The 20498-nt window shown below is 38.6% G+C and overlaps 1 protein-coding gene across 2 annotated transcripts in view; it reads right to left on the bottom strand.

The window, feature by feature from the left end:
• SEMA5A (semaphorin 5A) overlaps positions 1-20498 on the bottom strand; it is a 328915-nt gene that overhangs the window by 99246 nt on the left and 209171 nt on the right. For both annotated transcript variants that reach the window (XM_075052509.1, XM_075052510.1), the window contains one exon: positions 2657-2864. In XM_075052509.1, the coding sequence (XP_074908610.1) occupies positions 2657-2864 (208 nt within the window). The remainder of the gene's footprint in view (positions 1-2656; positions 2865-20498) is intronic.

Here is a 20498-nt window from a genome sequence, read left to right as displayed (position 1 = left end):
GACTAAGTTTCAGATGTTTCATTACCCAGTGAAATTTATAGCCCCAAGTAAAGTACCTACACTCTTTCTACGTGTAGAGAACCAAATACGCTTGAAATCCAGCATAAGCCAGGAAAAAACTAGTTAAGCCAAAAGCAAGTGATAGGTGAGAGAAAGATTATGTCTGCGTTTTCCAAATGACCCGAATCCCCTAACGACAGATGACAAGGAAATGCCATATTTCATCTAGATCACATCTGTAAATCCTCTCCTTTCTCACAAAACAGAGCTTGAATTGCTGGTGAACTCTTTAACGGAGAAGAAAGCATGGATGGCAACCCTTTTGGTGCAGTGGATATTTAATTACTATGAGGAAAGTCATACAACTACAAAAGATATGACTGAAAAGCCCCACGAGGAATAGGAATAATTTTATCTCCTTTTAAGTAATTCATTCCAGTGGAAGATGAGACTTCACATACCTCTGGGCAGAAGAATAAATTATTATTTGAGCAGGATTTGAGTCATTTAGCTACTGTTCTACTCAGTAAAATGGGAACAGAACCGCCTTTTTTTTTTTTTTATAAAAAAGAAGCAAGCTCTTAAAATCTAGTCCATTAGACCTCACTGCTCAAACAGGGAGAGGAATGCCTAGCCTACAGGCATGCACAGGGTCTATGATTTGAGACACCAGTCGCACCCGGCGAGGGCACGTTTGTGCCCTGCAGCCAGGACAGCACTGATCTACCTCGGGAATTGTCCTGACAGCAGCACAGGGACCTTGGGGGACCTAAGCAGCTCCTCGTGGGAGCCAAGCAGGTGCTCTGGAAGTTCATCTCTGGATCTTGGAGTTCACGCCTCACTAATAACGTAATAAGGCTCCAGCCTTGAAATGTCTGAAGTGGAGTGCAGGCTTGGTGTAAACACGGGACACCCGTATTATTGAGCTCTCTGTGTTTATGATTGCCATCAGGTGTACACGGACCCTAAGAAAACACAGGATACCAGCCTGGTCTCCCTTTCTGAAATACACACATCTGCTTAGGGAAATGTATTCAATGTCTTGTACAACCAGAATGGCATGATCATGTCACATGCGAGAAAAGAGAGAAGCATAAGAATACGTCATTAGATTTTTTTCCTTCTTCAGATATATGCACACGCATACATATACCCCTCCCAATATATAAGTCCTTCACTTAATGAAAAGGAGGAAACAAGCCAAAAAGGGCTACAGGACCACCACACATCCCGTTTCAACTTGCTAAACCAAAGAAAGATGAAACTTGGTCCTATGTTGGCCCTAAACCAACAAAACGCTTGAGGCAGAGACTTGCCTATATATAACTTTTCCTTTAAGTAAGCTTTGTAGGACTTCCAATGCGGCTTCGAGTGTCCTGTCACTTTTATTTTAGTAAAAAACGCCTAAAATATGCTACATAAGACAGCATAAACAAAAAGGGCTGGTAAAGAACTGTAACAAGGAGAATATTCCCCTTCCCCGGTGTACTCCAGTTTTCCAGGGCACAGCTTTTCCTTCGGTCTTGTTCTCAACCTTTCGCTGGCCTCCCGCACGGCACCAATCCCCACGCAGAGCCAGGTCCCTGGAAAAGTCCCTCCGCTCTTGCCGAGGCAGAGCCCTGCGTCCCGCAGTCACCCCCGCTGCGCCCGCGGCCCCTCCGAGAGCAGAAACCTCGGTGCCCGCGGACGGTCGCTGCCCGCACGGGAGGTACAACCGACCCCTGTCACGCTCAAACAACGTCCCCACGATCCTCAGTCTAGCGGCTGAGAAAGGCAACTGGCAGCCTCTCTCCCTCCTCTCGTAGACCGGCTTGTCGAAGGAACGCATATTAAATAACCTGAGAGCAAGACAAGCTAAAAAACAAACGCGTCTGTCAGTTCTCAAAAAGCTCACCACGCTGGTTCAGAGTCTGATGTAAACCAGAACAACTGTACTGAATTACTGGAACCATGCTTGTATCAAAGGGAAGGTATAACTAATTAGATGAAATTAACAACCTCTAATAGCATATGTTTCACAACCCAGAAGTATTTTTAGATAAAAGTTGTATGCTGAACTTTAAATTCCTTAACTACCATAATAAAGTCTAAAACCAAGTGATGATTTGTAAGTTATCTTCCTTGTTTGATTGAACAAATGTTAGCTGCATAATACTTCCACCCAGTAGAATATTTACATTTATTGTGGTTTCCTGATCCAGCACTGCCTTTAAATAGCCACTTGTCCAACTAGTCTTAACTCTCAGTTCATCCAAACCAGTTTCCTTTCTGAACCCACAGAGGTATGGTTTACTTAGTTATAATATAGCTTAAAAAAAACCCCCAACTTAAATTTGTCCAAGTTTTAAGCTTTAAATAGATTAAACCAGCAGCTGTATTGCACATTATCAGATAGCTGTCTTCTATACAAACCATTTCTTACTGTTTCATTTCACAATTCAGAATCTGTATAATGACACTTGAGAGTCTCATCTAGTCCTTACAAGTTAGTACACGAAGTCAGAGACACTTCTGATAAACAGTGTACACAGAAAGTCATTGCTGAGAGAGGTAATTAATTTGGATTCCTACTTACAGTCATTTTTCCCTCCCACTTTTCCACACCCTGCCGCAAGCATTTTTCTCCAATCAAATCAAACTAGCTGCTTGTTCATACCTGTACGTTTTGTAAAAGAGACATCTCTTCAGGGGGACCTTAATCACGTGCTCCTGAAGGCCCACGAAAAGGACGCTCTGGCTGTGCAGGATCTGAAGGCTCCTGATGGGCTCTCGCTGACTTTTTGGCAGGAGTTCGATTTCCTCGAGCAGGCAGCTGCTTGAAGTCTGGTTCATCGGGGCGAGTACTTTCTTAATAGTGCCATAGGCTGCAAAGGCAAGAGGAAAATGAGTTTCTAAAAGTCATACTAGGAATTCTCCCTGCTTGGCGTCATTCAGTGAACAATTCTTTGTCCCATGCTGGATGTTTTCAACGAAGCCTCAGAATGTGGGAGCATTTTGACTGGAGTTTCCTAAATTGCTCATAGTACAGTGAAAAGAACTTGAAAACAGCCACTGACGTTTTCTATGGGATGTAATAGAGTAAAAAATACTTTTAGTAGTGCAGAACAGACTTCACAGCAGTAGTCATTAGAAAACAAGCTTCTGAAGTCTGGCTATTACAAATAGCCATTCACAGCAAGGGTTACTGATTTCAGTTTACCACATTGTACTACACTTTACTATGTTTAAAGCAGTTTGAAAAGCAATAAAGTCCATCATTGTCCTAGTCTGTTTTAAAATTCTATGTGTTAAAAACTATGGGGTTTAGGTATGTATCGCAGTCATTTAATAAAGCACATATGCATGAATATCTGCAGGTCTTAACTGAGTCTAGGTGAATACAACAATAAAACGAGGGCGCATCCCTTCTTCTTTCTTATCTGGATTTTGACCTCTGAAAAATTGTATCTTTTAGCATTTGCTTTTCACTTCTATTCTTATTGTGATTTCTAAGCAAAGATAGTTAAGCACCCCCAACCGGTGTCAGATGCGTGATGAGATTTCCAGTTCACTCATGCAAAGTTTTTAAATAATTTAAAAATATCAAAGAACATTTGTTCTGAACACAGAGGACTACATTCTCACACCAATAAATATTTTAGGTAGCTGTGTGACCAAAAGTGCTTTGTGCAACCTTCCATGTGCCAGCAGCAGTAAATGTTAAAGATCCAACACTGCAAACACATACCGAGATCAGCTCTTACTCATGGGAATTCTCGAAAGACTGTAACATCTCTTGTGAGTCAGTAACAGTTGTGAAACAAATGTTTGGGATGCTCTGTTCTGCAACCCAGTCAATAAGGGTTTTGCCATGGCTAGCAGAAGGCCAGAGGGTTGGTGCTGCCCTGGCAGCACCGGGGTCTCGGGACGTGTCTGGCCCAGCCTTGGCAGGAGCTGGTTTTGGCCGCGGCAGCAATCGCCCGGTGGCCACGTGTCTACGTGCTCCCTGCGCTGGCTTTTCTCCGGGAATGCCCGGGGCAGGGGGCTGGCATCCCTACCTAGTCCCTGCTGGAAAAAACCCAGCCCCTCCGGGATAACGGGGCTGGGGAGGGCAGCGTGCGGCTCCCAGACTTTGCCTGGGAAGTGGTGAGGAACAGCAAGTAAGCAACCTTAAGAAAATACAAAAAAGTAGCCTCAAGCAGACTCCAAAACTGAAGAGGAGGCGGAGAACCCAGGAGGCCAATTGCTGTTCAAGCCTTCTCCCCCTTCCCGAGGAAGACGGAGCAGTCAATCTGAAGACCTGGAGAAGTACTGGAAGGGGGAGCGTAATACCAAATGACAGGGGGAGTTAGCAGGAAGTTTATGTATAAGATTCTAACCATATTATTAGCAAAACTTTAATAATTAGATAATACGGACTTAATTTTATCAGTCAAAACTAATTAGATGAACCATAAATGCTTAGCTCGGTATATAAAGTGCATTCCCCTTTGGCCGTAACAAGATTTTGAGTGTAACAGATCATGTCTGCAAGTTAAAGTCTTCTGACTGACCTCTCAATTCTTAATATAATCACTTCATATAACTGTTTATGTTTTCCTCCTTTCTTGGTATAAACAAGCTTGTCAGGATTTACCATATGCAAGAGCATTTGTTAGAAAAAAACTTTCATTAAATGACAATTTTTTTTTAAATTGAAGCTTTTTGATATTAAAAAAAAATTCTAATTTGACTATCACTTTTTTCCAAACAACCTAAAGTAGAGTTATATTCAAAAATTAATTAAACCTTTGCCAAAAGTCAGTTTTGTCTCACAATTAAGCGATAACCAGCTCAATGGAAGAATATAACAAGTAGTGTTTCCACTGGTGATTGCTGGATGCAAAATCTCAACTATAATTACAGCAAGTTTCAAGTTTAAAATATGGTCTGAGAAGTGCCCAGAAAAAAATCAGTAGCTGTGTTAGTCTCTGAGTGAAAAAAACAAATGATTTTTTTGGGCACAGAAGTTAGAAAGATGTACTAAGCGGAAGAAAAGAAGCAGCAGTGAGATCATTTTACAGACGTAAATGAATTGGTATCACTTTATACATCAGTTCATACAACTCTATATTACTTGTCTAACTGGCAGCCAACAGATTCAGTGTGATTCATGAGACACTGCATTTGGCTTGCCATCTTTTTCTTGCGTGTGACAAAAATCAGGTATGCACTCAGCACGTGCTTCTCGTACAGACTAATATTTCTTCCTGCCACTGTGTCGGGTCTGGCATCTACAGTCTGAGTCACTTGCTGTCACCTCCCCCAAGATAAAGAAGAATAAAAACATGACTGGAGACCTCCTTCCCCCCATGCCTACATACATATTTAATTTAGAAGTGCAGCTTTGGACAAGAGAATATGATCAGAACCAAATATTTTCTGTTTCTTTTCTACTCAGTAAATTTGTTCATTGTAGAGGACAGAATTACAATTTTTTTATGTTCAGGTCTATGGCCTGGAGAATATGGTTACAGCAGCGTACTACCCTAGAATGAAATAAAATATTCTCACTTTGAGACCTGCAGCACTAATGCCTTCCCCAGGACAGCTGTCATTGCTCCTCTTCTTCCTTCTTATCTTGGCATACAGTCTCCATTCCTCCCGTTTCCTTTTGCTTGCTTTCAGCATCTCCCAAACCATCCTTTTCCCATGTGTTGTCTAAGAGGCTCAGCTCTCATATAGAAATGTCGAAAATCATAAATGACTGGGCTCTAAGTGAAGCAGCAGTGCCAGAGATCCCACAGATTATCAGGAAGAAACACTACTCTTCACAGCAGCAATGTGGGTCATATGCAAGTTCAGTAAAAAGGAATAAAATGTTATCTGAGATCTACCTCTGTCTCAGCAAACTCTCCTGCTTCTGACCTTCTATTACCCATCTTCTCTGCTTTAAATTCCTCCTGCCTGTGACTCTGATTCTGCATGGACCACCTGGGAGCCCAAACTAGGCTGAGGATCTGTTTTTATTCTGCGACTTTGAGACAGACACAGATGGAATTGGCAGCTATGTTCTTCAGAGTATGGTACGTATCAAGGGTATTAACTATCAACCTCCTCAAACTATACTAGCGTATAATACTGGCTACACCAGGCTTCCTTACAGCGGAAAATCAGAGCCATTGCATCAGCACTTTCAAAAGCCAGGTGCTTTGCTCCAGCGTTACCAATTCTACTACAATGCGTGCAACATTATGCATCCAGCCTCCAGCAAAGATTACAGATTTCCTACAGAACTTCTAAAGGTCCCATCCTCAAAAGTGTTGTCTGTTCAGCCATTTTCACGCCACAGTTGTAAAGCAAAATAAAGAGTGAAGTAGGAAAAGAAATGAGTCTTGAATACAGCTCTGGGGCACGGAGGTTTTCAGACCTGTCAAAATCTTTCCAGTGAATATTTACTTTATAATCAAACTAACTGTCCACTTCTGCCAAGACATACCTAAGAGGAATAGTAAACACAGACCTTCCTAATGGATGTAGCTTTATTGCCACGGACACGAGGAAAGTTCCAGTTCCATCACAAATGTCAAAATTGATGTACAGAACATGTATAGTACAAAATCAAAGAAAGTGCAAGGTGATTGATAAACATCCTGTCACTGCAAAAAAATGTATCATCAGTATTCGCTTTCCTCCACCACAGGAACTGAAAGCAAGCCCTACCGCAAAGCAGAACGTGCATTTGGTTAACAGCAGAAAATTATTCCAATGACAGAAAGTATTAGGTTGCATAAGGGCTTAAGCGCGCTCAACACAGAAAAAAGACACAGGAACAGCTAATGCAGCAGCTGGTTGAGCCTACAAAGGGAAAGCCCAGGACTTACGATTTAGCAATCTATGCAACATCAAAAAAGATGCATATGGTACAGAGAATATGAGAGGATTTAAAACCTGCTCTTTTTTGCCTTTCCTAAAAATAACTTTAAAATTAGTTAAATCATCAGTAGAATATGGATAATTAAAGCCTTTGCTATAATCTGTTTTCCCATATGGGAGTGGAGTACAATTTGGTTTAAAGCAAGGGTGTATTTAGAAGATATGATAATATAACCATTCTCTGTAACTTAATTTAGCTTCTACCTCCAGGTTTCTGAGATATGTATTTATACTTGATTTACAGGAATAGGTTTTTAATCTCACTACGGCCTAAAGGACAAGTGAAAGATTGAGCTTCAACCCTTCTACTTTAAAAACAAAAAACTTATTATGGGTAAATGTAGTACTTCTACAATGATATAGAAAACAAAAAGAATATAGTTTCATTTTAAAATTCCCACCTTAATTTACAGTTTTACTTTAAATATTTTCATATTTTTAAATGTATATTAATTACTTTTTCAGAAAAAAAGTGACCCTCAAAATGAATATGGAATTCTGACGCTTTATCAAGGCATAAATTTTAAATTTTCTAAATTATTATTTTTATTTTCAGAGCTGTTTTACATGTTCATACTTTGTCTCTCTATTTGAAATTAAACGACAGTTTGAACAATCTGGTCAGTGTGCTAGTTAATTTGTTCTTTTTCTCCACTTTTAATATATTTCATGGTGTAACGATGTGATTTTTCTACACGTTTCAGTCAAAAATGAAGGTTAAAAATCTGAACATGTTCTGCTTTGCAGCCTTGATAGAGAATAAAAACTGTGATAAGCTTATGAAGAATTTCAACAATAAACTACTGTGATTGCCTTGCTATTATAGCTCATTATCATCATGATGATAACAAGACAATGGTGGATATTAACAGAAACACAGACATAAAGCACATTTATTAGATCAAAAAGGCAATTATGTCACTGTAGAACAAGAGCTTCTAACAAATATTGTATCTGGAAATACAAAATAATTTTGTTGCATTTCCCCAAGAAATGTTGTAAATTGTTCTGCCCTGTTAATACGGACACTTATTTTTAAGCACTAAATAGGCTAAACAAAATGTTGGTTACCCTCTGTGCCATCACTTACAGGAAACAGAAAAGCTTAAGCTCTCCCTTATTCAGGTATCTTAGTTTTCCTTACTCTGTTGTAGGACATGGTTGGAGAAAAAAGTATGCAAGCAACCTGGAAAACTCACAGATCATTGCTCATGGACATTTAATTAAATTGCAGTAAATTAAATTAAATTAACTGAAGCAACAGTAATCCATGTGACAAACTTGGTCCTACAAAAGCTAGCATTAATATCACTGAAAATCTGGAACAAAAATAAATACTAAATGGTTCCTGTTACCTGCAGAAAACCACAAGAAGTGACCCTGCCCTAACTGAAGTTCTTGGATTACGTAGTTGTTTTTTATAGTTGGAAGACTGCAAAACAACTAAAAATCTACATTATCTACCAAGTAAGCTACATTTTTAGCTGAAATTTGCAGCATCATCAATGTGTGTAAAGAAATTGGACTTTACAAGTAGACCAAGAGATGTTAGATCTAAAAAAAAAAAAAGCAAAAAAAAAAGCTACATTCTGGGGCTTGAGAAATCTTGCAGGTTGTCCATGTGAGACCTTAGCCCAAAATAGTGAATAAGTTTGGTCTTGGAGGTTTTGGCCCCATGTGAAGTAAATATAAACCCAAGTCCCTTCTAGTTCTAGGTCCACTCCGGAAAGAAAAACAGGGGGCTTGGGTTTTTTATGATCCCAGATTCTAAACCCGATTTCAAATTTTAATGTATTTCTGCTATTGCTAGAGAGTAACAATAATCTAAGAATCCTGGGCCATATAAGAACACAGAATTTTACAGCTGAAAAGCTTTTAGGGAAGTCCAGGAACAAACACGGTCATTGTCAGTCTGCTGGTATGTTTAGTAGAAAGAGAAGTTAACAAAAATTAGCAGGGAAGCAAAGACTCCCAAATTTAAGGAAAAGCAACTTCCACAACTAACCAATCAAAATTTCCTGCTTCCTGTCAAACTATACACAGTTCATAGCAATCTTACAATTAGACATTCAGTTGTCTGGCATCTTGACAATTAGAAGGAAAAAAGAAGGATTAAAAAGGTACATATATAATTTTAATATATTTTAGTAAAAGCTACTTTGAAATGATATACAAAGTTATACCACATAGTGTATTAATGGTTTCAAAGCACAGAACAGTTGGTTAACTATCACACTTAGGAAACTGGAAAGGTTTGGCTCTTTCTCTGAAGAGAGTTTTGGAAGAAGCAGCAGAAGAAAAATGTAGAAAAAACCTGTATTAAAATATTCTTCTCTGGGTAAGACCCCCTAGTATTTCTGCAATCTGCTTTAGTTTTGTTTTTCAATTCTTGGATGTAACAACAGCAGTTTTGAAAGACAGTCTATAAAAAGCAAGCACGCACAATATTTTAGATTTACCTTGTTTATCTTTGGCTCTGACTCCTTATTCCCTCTTTCCTACTACATTTCATGTAAATATTGATGTGCTTCCTTACAGTATTGGAAATTAATTTGAATTAAAGCTAAAATGAGACACTTTGTTGATAATGCCTGTCAACAAAGGAGGTATGATGGTCTATTACAGGTCCCCAGGCTTTTATGCAGGAGAGATAATGTAACTCATTTGGCAACCATTAAGAATCTGAAAGGTGCAATTTTAGCCACAATCTATTTGCATACCTTCTGAAATGATTAGCAAGCTTCTTATTGCCCTAGTGGCCATTCCAAAAGAAATTCAGCAGTAGCTCTGCAACTAGAGGAGTTTCTCATGGCTGTATGTCAAAATTTAATATGTGTTTATTTTATGAAGGGAAAATTTACAGGCTATCCTTTCTACACAGGAATTAGAACTATTGATTCAAAGGCTCTTTTGAATAAAAAAATCACTGATATAGGTACTAGTTATTCCAAAATAAGGAGCTTTCTTCAAAGTCATGTGTCTGGTAGGACAGAAAGAACATGCAAGTTAATGACAAACACAGCCCAACAATTACTGAAGAATGAACTCCCTCCCCTTCTGCCCCCCCCCCCCCCCCAAAAAAAAAATTTAGTTTCCATTTTCAAATACAACAAATTTGGAACATATATATTAATGGAAATCAGGACAATAACCATCTCAATCCTCTCTGTTGTTTTCAGGAGAAAGCTTTTTAAATATACTGCATTCTTTAGAACACTTCTATCCCATGTAGACTTAATTCCTGTATGTTATAATGTCTCAAATGTGTCCAGGACATGTTCAATTTACAGCTGAATCAGCAAAGGCTTCTTCCAGTGACTGCCATACAAAGAGTTAAATACCTGCTTTAATACAGAAAATATCTACTGCTCCTTAAAGTAGAACAGATTATAAATTGGTACAATTAAGGTTTCCACTAAGAGGGTTTCCTATGAATCAAAAAGGTATTATATTTTAGGAAATAGTGCAATTTGTGTACCATCCCTCAGTGGCCATTTCATGTCTTGAACTGGAATTTAAATTCAGCTCTAGTCAGACTCACTCAAAAATCTTTCAAACAGAGAATGCAAGTTCTAAAAAAGGGAAATTCAGATTTATTTGAGACTACAATGCAAAGCAACTAGCAGCTAAACCAAAGCAGCATGCCTTTTTTTGAAAGGCTTTGTCTACAAACTTGAAGCTGCTAACTCCTAAAACTGAAATCCCTTTTCTTCCGCTTTTCTCTTGGTCTTTTCTAGGAGTTTAAGCAAAACCCCATACTAAATAACAAAACATGCTGAATTACGTGTCTCAGGCTCCACATCAGTTAGGTCTGTTTCCATCACAAAGAAAATCAAACTAAATCACTCCTTCTTCTCAGCTTGTTAGATTGAAGCTCACATACACTAGTGGCAAATTTTTACCCTCCCTAGATCTAAACCATATGTTTCTTCCTGCCTGACAAAAAAACCAAAGTAATTTCAACAATTTCAAAATGTATTTTTCATGAATCATGCTCATTGGCACACCTTTATTTACTACTGCTATTTTCAATCTTATAAGAGATTTTCAGCTTGCCAAAGAGGTGACAGAGAGATAAGATATGAGTTCATAAAATTTTGTCTGATTTGGAGGAGATGAATCCATCCATAACAGTTAACATGCACTCAACTTAGTCAGAAGTAACATATATCTTTAGAATACCTATATGCAAAATCTATAGCAGCTACAGTTCTTTAACAGGCTATAGTCAATAAAACCCCACTTATTTACATTTCAGTCTGTGATACATTACTTTTATTTATATGACATAAAGCATTAGCTATTTTAAGACTTTATGAAGTGGTATCTTTTAAATACCTTTTATTTGCAATCTCATTCAATTAGCTTTCAATGATAAAAGGTTTAATAAAGAAATTGCTCTTGTGAATCAACTTGGAGACTTGTGAGACCTGGGTTCAATTGCCAGCTTTCTCTCTCTTTGGACTTCATGTGTGAAACTGGTATTCCCAACAGTAATACCATCTCTAAAGTGAAAAACATTAAAACTTAAACTTCACTTTTTGTAAGACTGTTTTATGTAACTATAACAATATCTTAGCATAGATATTTAACAGGTACCTTTCCCCACTGAAGATTTAAAACTACTTTTGTTATGCTGTTTCCTTGTACACTGACTTGATTTGCTGACAAATTGAAAACCGGTGAAAGGCAGTTACCTTATTCTCCCTTGATGTATAGCAGACAGCTGAACTAAAGACAGAAAAGTCTCAGCCGCAGTGAAGCAAAATAATGAATGTGATTTTTCTGATGTGATTTTATGCCTTGCAAGCATTAGGTGCCTGCCTTGTCCTTAGGGAATTTCAGGGAACTTACCGCTTAATTAAAAAGGCATTGGAAAAATATTTTAATAGTCCCTGCAGCAGGGAGCAAGGCATCATCTCTCTAGCAGAATTCTCTACCTACTTGGCCTGTGAGCTGCTGTGCTCCCGCATCTGCAGGCCAGATGAACTGTGCGCTCTGGATGCCGATGGAAACCCCGTCAGTGAGAGGATCCGGGGGGGCTCCCGCCCACCCCTGCAGCCCCTTCTCTCCTGGATCCAGCCTTCGACAAGGCAGGGGAAGGGATGGCTTTGAAGTCCGGAGTCCAAGAGGAGTCAAGCTTCTGCTCTACATACCCCGTACGAGGGCTGCTGCCGTCCCAATCGCCGGATCAACAGGCTGACCCTTCTCTCTCACATTGCTGTGCGCATTGCGGAGATAACCCCATGGAAGTGTATCAGATTTGCTTAAGGCACGGCTGCTCCATCATGTCCCCATGGCAAGTACCCCCATTTATATCCCCTTCAGAAAGTGATATTAAAATGTGAGAATTCAAACACATAACAATGCTTTAGAATACTCACATTAGTTCAAGAAATGCTGTTCAAGCAGAGAGGATATGGTTAAAACTGCAGCATAAAATCTTTAGACGAGACTTTAATGAGTTGGGGAACAGAAAGTTGTTTCTCAGGACTTGGCAAACAGGTGACTGACAAGAATTTCAAGTTTGGCTCTAATACCTCACACTCTTTCTATTTTTCTTCCTTGTGGAAGTATCAGGAAATCTCAGGTAGGCAACGCAGACCAAAGCATGATTCATAACAACATCAAGCACAAAGTCCTTGATCTGACCAAGAAACAATCTCATTTTGAATTTCTATTTAATTTACCCAAGTTCTGACTATAAAGTTACTCAGTAATAAAAAATATTTACAAGGATCATGACAAATGAAACCAGCATCCTCAAACAAGGCCAGTATAACATTTTTTGCCTTGCATCAGACTGAAGTAATTTGGCATGTAAAACGACACATTCTTCCAGCTCGGAAAAGGAATGCACTTCAGCAATGTCAGATTCAAAATGAAATAGAATATCAAGTGTATGTTGGTGCATCAAACCTACAGCCAAAACAAACTGTACATATTTATTGCCTTTGCTCATAGTTACTGTATTTGAATCAAACAGAACCTGCCAATACGCACATTAACCTGTGAGCATGTGCTATGAGATTACCTTTACCAAGAATCCCTATAGATGTCTTCAGAAGTCTCAAATATTTTGGTCCGTTGAATATGAACTCTCCTTCTAAATCAACACATTATCATAAGAAACAATTACATAAGGATTGCTTAGGGCTGTACTTGAGGTTGTACTTAAAGTGAGCTACCTAGTTTGTACTTCCAGACATAATTAGGACAAATTAGGCTGCAGTTCAGATACAGGTAGTTCAGAAGAGTGTTCCCAAACATGAAAAGATTTTACTCCCTAAGGACAGTTACATGATAACTAAACAGATCCAACATCAAGAGCTACATGTGAATAACACCTATTCTAGAAAATGCCCACTTGGCAATACATTGTAATTACAGCCACTCTTGATGGCAATATCCAGCTTTTACTGTACTAAAAATCACACATATACACACAAAACTTGAAGTCCTGAGGCAAAGAAGACACAAGAATTCTTATGGTTCTGAACGGGAAACGTTACACCTGTCAAGAAATGCGTAATTTTGATATCCTGGATTCTGAAAAGAGAAAGAAATAAAACTATAAGGTTGCTACTGGGTAAGACAATTCATAGTGAAAGAAACAAACAAAAAAGTCTAGATTAATGTTCCAGAAACTTCTTCTCAAGAAGAGAAAACTTTCCAATTTTGGAGAGACCTTCTAAAAGGTTCAATCAGTAGCTGGGACTGGACTTCTCAGAGAGCAGAGATGAGCACCTCTAAAGAAATGTATAACCTCTAACTAAAGTAGTAGAGTAGATAATGAACATAGATATTAATCACAAGATGAAATGGTTCTTATGATTTAAGGCTTGCTATCTGACACAGAGTAGCAGTGAAGAATGCCACACCGTACACAAAGGATAAAATTACTATCAAATACAGGCCCTGGATCCCTGCCAGTCTCCCAAAGTGGAGCTGTATTAACTCTGATTGGATCTGACCGGACAGGGAGTGCTTACTGCTCCTATTATTTTTTATTGCCTTCCTTCGTGCCACCACAATAATAAATACCTTGTACTACCTAATGCATGCTATGAATATGATAGTGTTTTCCCACAGAATAAATTTTCCAGTGCCCAGATCAAAGAAGCACTTACATGCACAAGTGGAGAAAACTACTTCTCAGATAATAACCCACAATAAGCCTTGCCTGATTTTTTAACTGAGTCATATCTGGCTATTTTCATTGGAAGTGTCAGAAAGACAACTGACTACTGTACGGATCCAGAAGCATCACAAACTTGGCCGACAAGAATGTTTCAGGGACTATCCTCTTCTCAAACTCATTGCAGTTTGCATACTACATACCCCTATGCCTTAGTCCCTAGATGAGCCAAACCCAGTACATATATCCAGTACAAATCCAGCATGATATGTGTGAAACTTCAGCAGCAATTTTGGCAAAAAGCACAGCTTTTGTTCAGAAATACAGAAGGAAAGAATGATGCTGATTTCTTTCTAATCTAAAGTCAATTAGAAAGTAAACGCACAAGAGACAGAAGCAAAGGTGGGATAAGAGACATGAACCCAAAAAACTTTCACCAGAAGATGTTCATCTCACTACTTTAGGACATTAAAGCTGTGACAGCCATAGTACATAATATATATAATCTTATTACATTATATTCTTTATATAACAGTCTAAGAGTCGGGACATCTGGCAAAAAAAATCTCACACAGCTTGTTAGTTAAAAATCAGCTCTTATCTCCTAGGCAAGTGGTCTAACCACTGTGTTGGTTGTGGTCACGCCTATTCCTCCTGAAGGTGTGCCGTTGTAAAACCAGATTTCTAAAATTCATGGGATAACAAATAAAAATAAAAACAAATAAAAACTAGAAGAATTAATCTATAGACAGGTGAGTCTCTGCTCCAAATATTATGATTCTTACCCAGTGACTTGATATAGTACAATGCCTGTGGAACCTAATCTATCTTTTTGTGAATCTGCCTGCAGGTTACAGGACTCTTCACACAAAGGCCACTGTATCTGGAATAACACATCTTCACATTTTGATGACTCTTACAAGTCACAGAACAAAGTAAATAAGGCATATCTTCATTGAGAAATTCTTTAGCTTATAAAGATTTGCCATTTCTTATGACCAGAGCTGGGTAAACAGAAGGGAAAAAAAAATCCACAAATACTATTGGGGAAAACCCCCACTGATTACTAGCGGCACTGCTTGTCTTTGCTTCGTTGTAAACATTTGGATTTATTGAGGTTTAGTGGGAAAAAGGCTGCAGAATGAAGCAGCTCATAAATGTTAACAAGAACTGGAGTTCAGTAGAATATCCCATTTAATGATTACTTTACTGACAGCTCATGCTGAGTATCGTGCATACAATATCATCGTGCTTGTGACCCAACTTTTTTTTTTTTTTTTTTTTTTTTTTTTTTTTTTTTTTAGGGCCAAAGAGGAGTTTCATGTAGGGTTTGGACTTTTTTTTCTCCCCATGATTTAACTGTCTCACTTTCTTCTTTGGTTGGCAGGGGTTCATTGAGTCACTCTTATGCATGTCCACCTTAAATGAAAGGCTTTTTAAAAGTAAAAGGCCTTGCAGAATAGTCTAAAGATGTTCACAAAGCTCAGCAACGGGCCATGCTACCTAATCCTGTCAGAAAAGTTCTGATACAGCCAAGTCCCTTCAAAGGGAAGGCTTCCTCCCCACATCTCTCAGGAAGAGTCCTGAACACTAACTGTACTCATGCAAGAGTTACACAGTTGGTTCGAAGGTCAAACTTTTCCCCAAGATAAGGTTAATTCAAAACTGTTTTCAAAATTAGGACCAAGCCTGTTGACTGGCACCGCATGCTACCGGGGCAAAACAAGAGATTTGGATATAGGCTTAGATGCCAATAGGTGACTTAGCTTTGAAGACAGGAGGACAACACTGAGTACCATGTAAGATACCTCTTTCGCTCGCAGCTTCACATTCTGTGCGTTAGAATTATCTAATAACAAAAGAATGTAGGGGTTATCAAGTCTAGTTTCCCTGTCAGGAAGAAGAGGTGATAGTTCCCCAAAAAACAGAAAGGAAGAAGGAAGGCTATTTGCCCATTCTAAGTTTGTAAGGTAGTCAAACAGGGTCTGAAAGCTCAGCATCACTGTGATAAAGAGGAGCTGGCATCTTTTCAATGGGAGGTTGAGACTTCGTCTCCAGCTCTTCGCAATCTTTCCCTCCCTGGCCCGCGCGTCAGTCTCGCCCCCACCGAAGCAGAGCCAGCTGTTCTTCAGCCGGTAGCTGCTCCTTGCAGCAATTCTGACTTCCAGTGGCGGCACAGAAGTGCACGCACCGTATGTTCTTTGGACATTTATTTATATTCTTTATCCAATAGAGCTAGGCAATTATAAAGACATAATGATAATTTGTGAACAGGAAAAAAAAAGGGCTTCTACTTAAATTTGTCCCACGAGAGAACAGAATACAAATGCCATTTACTTGCAGCAGGCAATTCGTGAACATGCTATCTAAAATACAAACAAACTATATGAGCAAATACCAGCAACAAACTAATCAAAATCATGACCTATTTAGGGGTTGATTATAATGACAAAAAAAGACTACATATAAGTGGTAGGTAATTTGCGAACCAAATAAAGGGCTACGATTCTCACATATAAATTGCTGTCAATGAACCAGCTCTAGTTAGGGCCATCTATTTATCAAGAAACCTCTTTAGCACTCTCTAACTGGAGCTGGCAGAATGATTTATCTCTACACAAAGTGATAAAGCCAAGGGAAATCAGTACTACTGGACATTTTAAATTCTGGGTTTAATTCTCTGGAGCCCTATAGTATCATTTATAACTATGTAGCTTGGACTTCAGACATGACCATTCTCATCTGGTAGCATTTTAAAGCCACTTTGCCCAGTACAGATGACACAATACACAAGGCAGTGGCAAATCAACATTTCTGTGTTCAAACTACATAGTAAACCAGCTATGGTTTACATCAGCCTTCTTTGTCTTTAAAGATATTCTACATGGAAAATAACACAAATATTCTAGCAGGAATATATAGCTAGCATTCTTAGAAACAGTAGCATAAATCCCAGAGTGAACATTAGACTCTTGAAGACAAAACCATACAATCTTTTAAATGTTTTTTTAAACTTTGGAACAAAATGGTTCCTGGAAAGATTAATAATACAAACAAAGTATTCATTCAGCTAGGGTTTTCCTTTATCAGAGGTAGTGGTCACTGAAGAAGGAGCAGAGAATAAGGTTATTAATTTTATGGTTTACTGCTTGATTTCTTTAAATAATATTCAAGATCATCATGTTGCTGTTAGGACTGGTGTCTTCCAACATGCACCAGTTTTAGACAGCAGAGTAACTGATGACTGTCCTTGCTTCAAGCCATTTAAAATGACATTGCATAAGGCCAGAAGGGTAAGAAGCTACAGGGAAGTAGTTTTAAAACCGTTGCAGGGGCATAAGAAACAAAGCAACTGTGTTTTCTGTTGCAAATGGTTTCTGTTGTAAATGGTTTTAAAAGGCGACAACTGCCTGCTACAGCGTATATGCCCCATTATCCATCTGCATTCTGATTTCCCCATTTCTCTGGTTTTGAACTAGAAAGTATTAATACGTACAAATAGACTACCTACCACTTTCACACTTGACTTGTAACTCACATTACAACTACTTTGATCATTATTATTATTGTAGTTTCTAGACTAAAAAGGTGCTTCTCAAACTGAGAGGAAAAGTTTATAGCTCCTTCCTACAAAAATTATCTGCAGATTACTTCCAATAACCTCAACACACTTGAGATAATACAGTCAGAAATAGTACCAAATTGGAAAAAATACAGTCAATTTAAGCTTTGCTGCTTTCTTCACCGTGTATGAAATGCATATAAGCATATACTTTTGCTTATAATTTTAAGGTCAGTAACTTCACACGTACTACACACACTATGACACCATGCACATTAAACTGTGAAAGCTGCACACTTTGATCAGAAGCTGCAGTCTGCCAGGAAAGTGACTATATTTCATCTGAGATTTTTTAGCAAAAACACACACGCAATTTTTTGTCTTGTTAGGACCTCGGGTTGCTCCCTAGCAAAAAGTGTGGTGTACTGATTACAAGAACAAAAGGAAAAAGATAGAACCATAACAAAAAATCACAGAGGAATCAAATTGTGCTCTACTTTGCATCAATTTACTCCCATCTAGTAAGACAAACAGGAGAAATACAAACTGCTTTGATAGCATTTTCAAACTGAGTTTCACGCGTACTTCCAAATCTCTTCATGAGGTTGGGACTAGTTTCAGAATAATCTACAGCATCGGGGCTTCATGAGAAAAATGTTATGTTTGTGGAGATTTACCACCTGCTATAACCCTTCTAAAGGAAAATGTATGAAAAATCCATCTGCATTTTCAAAAAATATCTTTTGAAATTTCTTCATGAAACCTCTCCACTTCTTCATAATAATTGCTGTGTGCTTCATCAGAATTATTTTTATCATTATTCTCTGCATTGCTACCTGTAATTTTGAGGTCTTAAGAGGGAGGAAAAACACTTTCTAGAACTCCTTGGAAAGGGAAGTTCAAAGACTGTTGTAACATCCTCCAGTCACCTTTAAATCTCAGATAAAACCTGGCTTTATGGTGTAAAAATTCAGGTTCAGCTCAGTGAACATCCCATTTTTTAGAGACATGCAATGTAGCCAACAGTGATTCTTTCTTCAGATTTCATACTCTCTTTATAAGTCAGCCATACCCCAATTTCATCAATGCTAAACTCAAAATCCCAATAATCAAGTTCCACCACTGGGCATATACCGTTTCTACTCAGGATCCACAGTAGGACTGCAGAACAGAGAAAACATGGGAGTTTTTCCAGCAAGTAATTTTTAAAATATGGCCTTAAAGTTATTTTTCAGACAGTGCAAATATTACCTTATTTGAACTCCCAAGAAACAGCAATCAGAGACTGTTTTCAGAATACCCTCAAACTGGACACCATATCTAATAATTTTCTTATTCATTCTAATAAATCAATACATTTTGTAACAGTCCTCTAAATAAGGGCTACTTGCTCTTGTTGCAATGCATCCTGCTTTCTGAAAAATGCTTTGAAAACCTTTGATATTGGCAAAGTTTTTAACCATGGGACACCTGGGCATTTACACTGAAAGGGAGAAATGAAAAGGAGAAAAAATGGCAGGGGGAAAAAAAGGGACAAAAGGGAGGGAAACAAAACTGTGACATATATAGCACCATTTTGCTTGGATTTTTCTTCTAATGAAGAAGTCAGGTTTTTTAGACTTGAAAAGTTGGCAGAATATTGGCTTGTTCTCTAGCTTGCTCTACTTTTATTATTGTAAATGATTTTTAGTTCAGAACTTCTGTGAGTGCTTTCCCTGACTCCTTTCTGAATGACTGAAAATTGTTTCAGGGATTTCTGCCTGCCTAAACCAGCAGCGCTGTGCTAGCTCTAAGCAACACAAACTGTGCAGGAATTCATATGTACCTTCATTCTGTGTTAGAAGTCAGTGCAGTGAAAGATTAAGATGTGTTTCCAAAGTGCTAAAGTATATTTTTGATATGAGCAGTAGCTGTTAAATCCCAGCACACCAGAATCTCCTAGCAGAATGATGGCTTGGCAAAGGTTTAGGAAATGAAGACTGTTGACACAGCAGATTAATGCATTTGTTTGCTTACTCCCAGTCTCTCCTCAGGTAATATTATATCTATTTAAGGTTTAATGAAATTAGATTACTCTTTTATACTGTCAGCGTTATTATCCTCTGTAATATTTGTATTCTAATAACAGGGTGGATAGGTAAGTGAATGGGGCGGGGGGGGAGAATTTTCTCTTTACTGCTGCCCATCTGCTTCAAAGAATAGGATTTTTGCTTTGAGTAACAAAGACAGCAGAGCATTCATTTGTATTCAGTCCAATCTATATGCCTGCCTTTCCACTGAATCAGCTTTGTGCATTTTAAAAGACAATTTTTGTAAGAATGTTGTAATGAATTATAACTACAAAAGTTATGTAGAATACATCTCTCACAGCATGGGTTGAATTCATCCTGCTTTACACCTCTAGGTGCAAATTGCTCACTGCCAGTATTTACATTGGAGTTGAATGCACTTTCCTTTTGGCAGCAGAAAGTACAATGACATCTATTATCACAGCGTTGAGTAAAAATGTAATTTCGTCCAAACAATCTGCACATTGCACTGGCATACGATTGACAGAGGATAACTTAGATTGGAAGGGACATCAGGAGGTGTCAAGTCCAACCTTCTGCTCAAAGGACAGCCAGCTATAATACAGACTGGGCTGCTGCCTGGTCTTGAAAACCTGCAAGGATGGAGACTGCACTTCCTCTCTGGGAAATCCAATCCACTGCTTGATCGTCCTCGGAGTGAAAAGATTTTTCTTTATACCCCGTGTGAAACTCTCTGCTTGTTGTGTCTTGCCTTCCCACCATGCACCACTATGAAGAGCCTGGCTCCGTTCCCCATGTAAAGCCCCCGTAGGTATTTGCAGGCTGTCACTAGGCACCCCCCGAAGCCTCCTCTCCCCTGGGATGAACAAGGCCG

Source organism: Buteo buteo, chromosome 20 (genome assembly GCF_964188355.1).
Source record: "Buteo buteo chromosome 20, bButBut1.hap1.1, whole genome shotgun sequence".
Lineage (NCBI taxonomy): Eukaryota > Metazoa > Chordata > Aves > Accipitriformes > Accipitridae > Buteo > Buteo buteo.
This window is presented reverse-complemented; position numbering and strand designations above follow the sequence as displayed.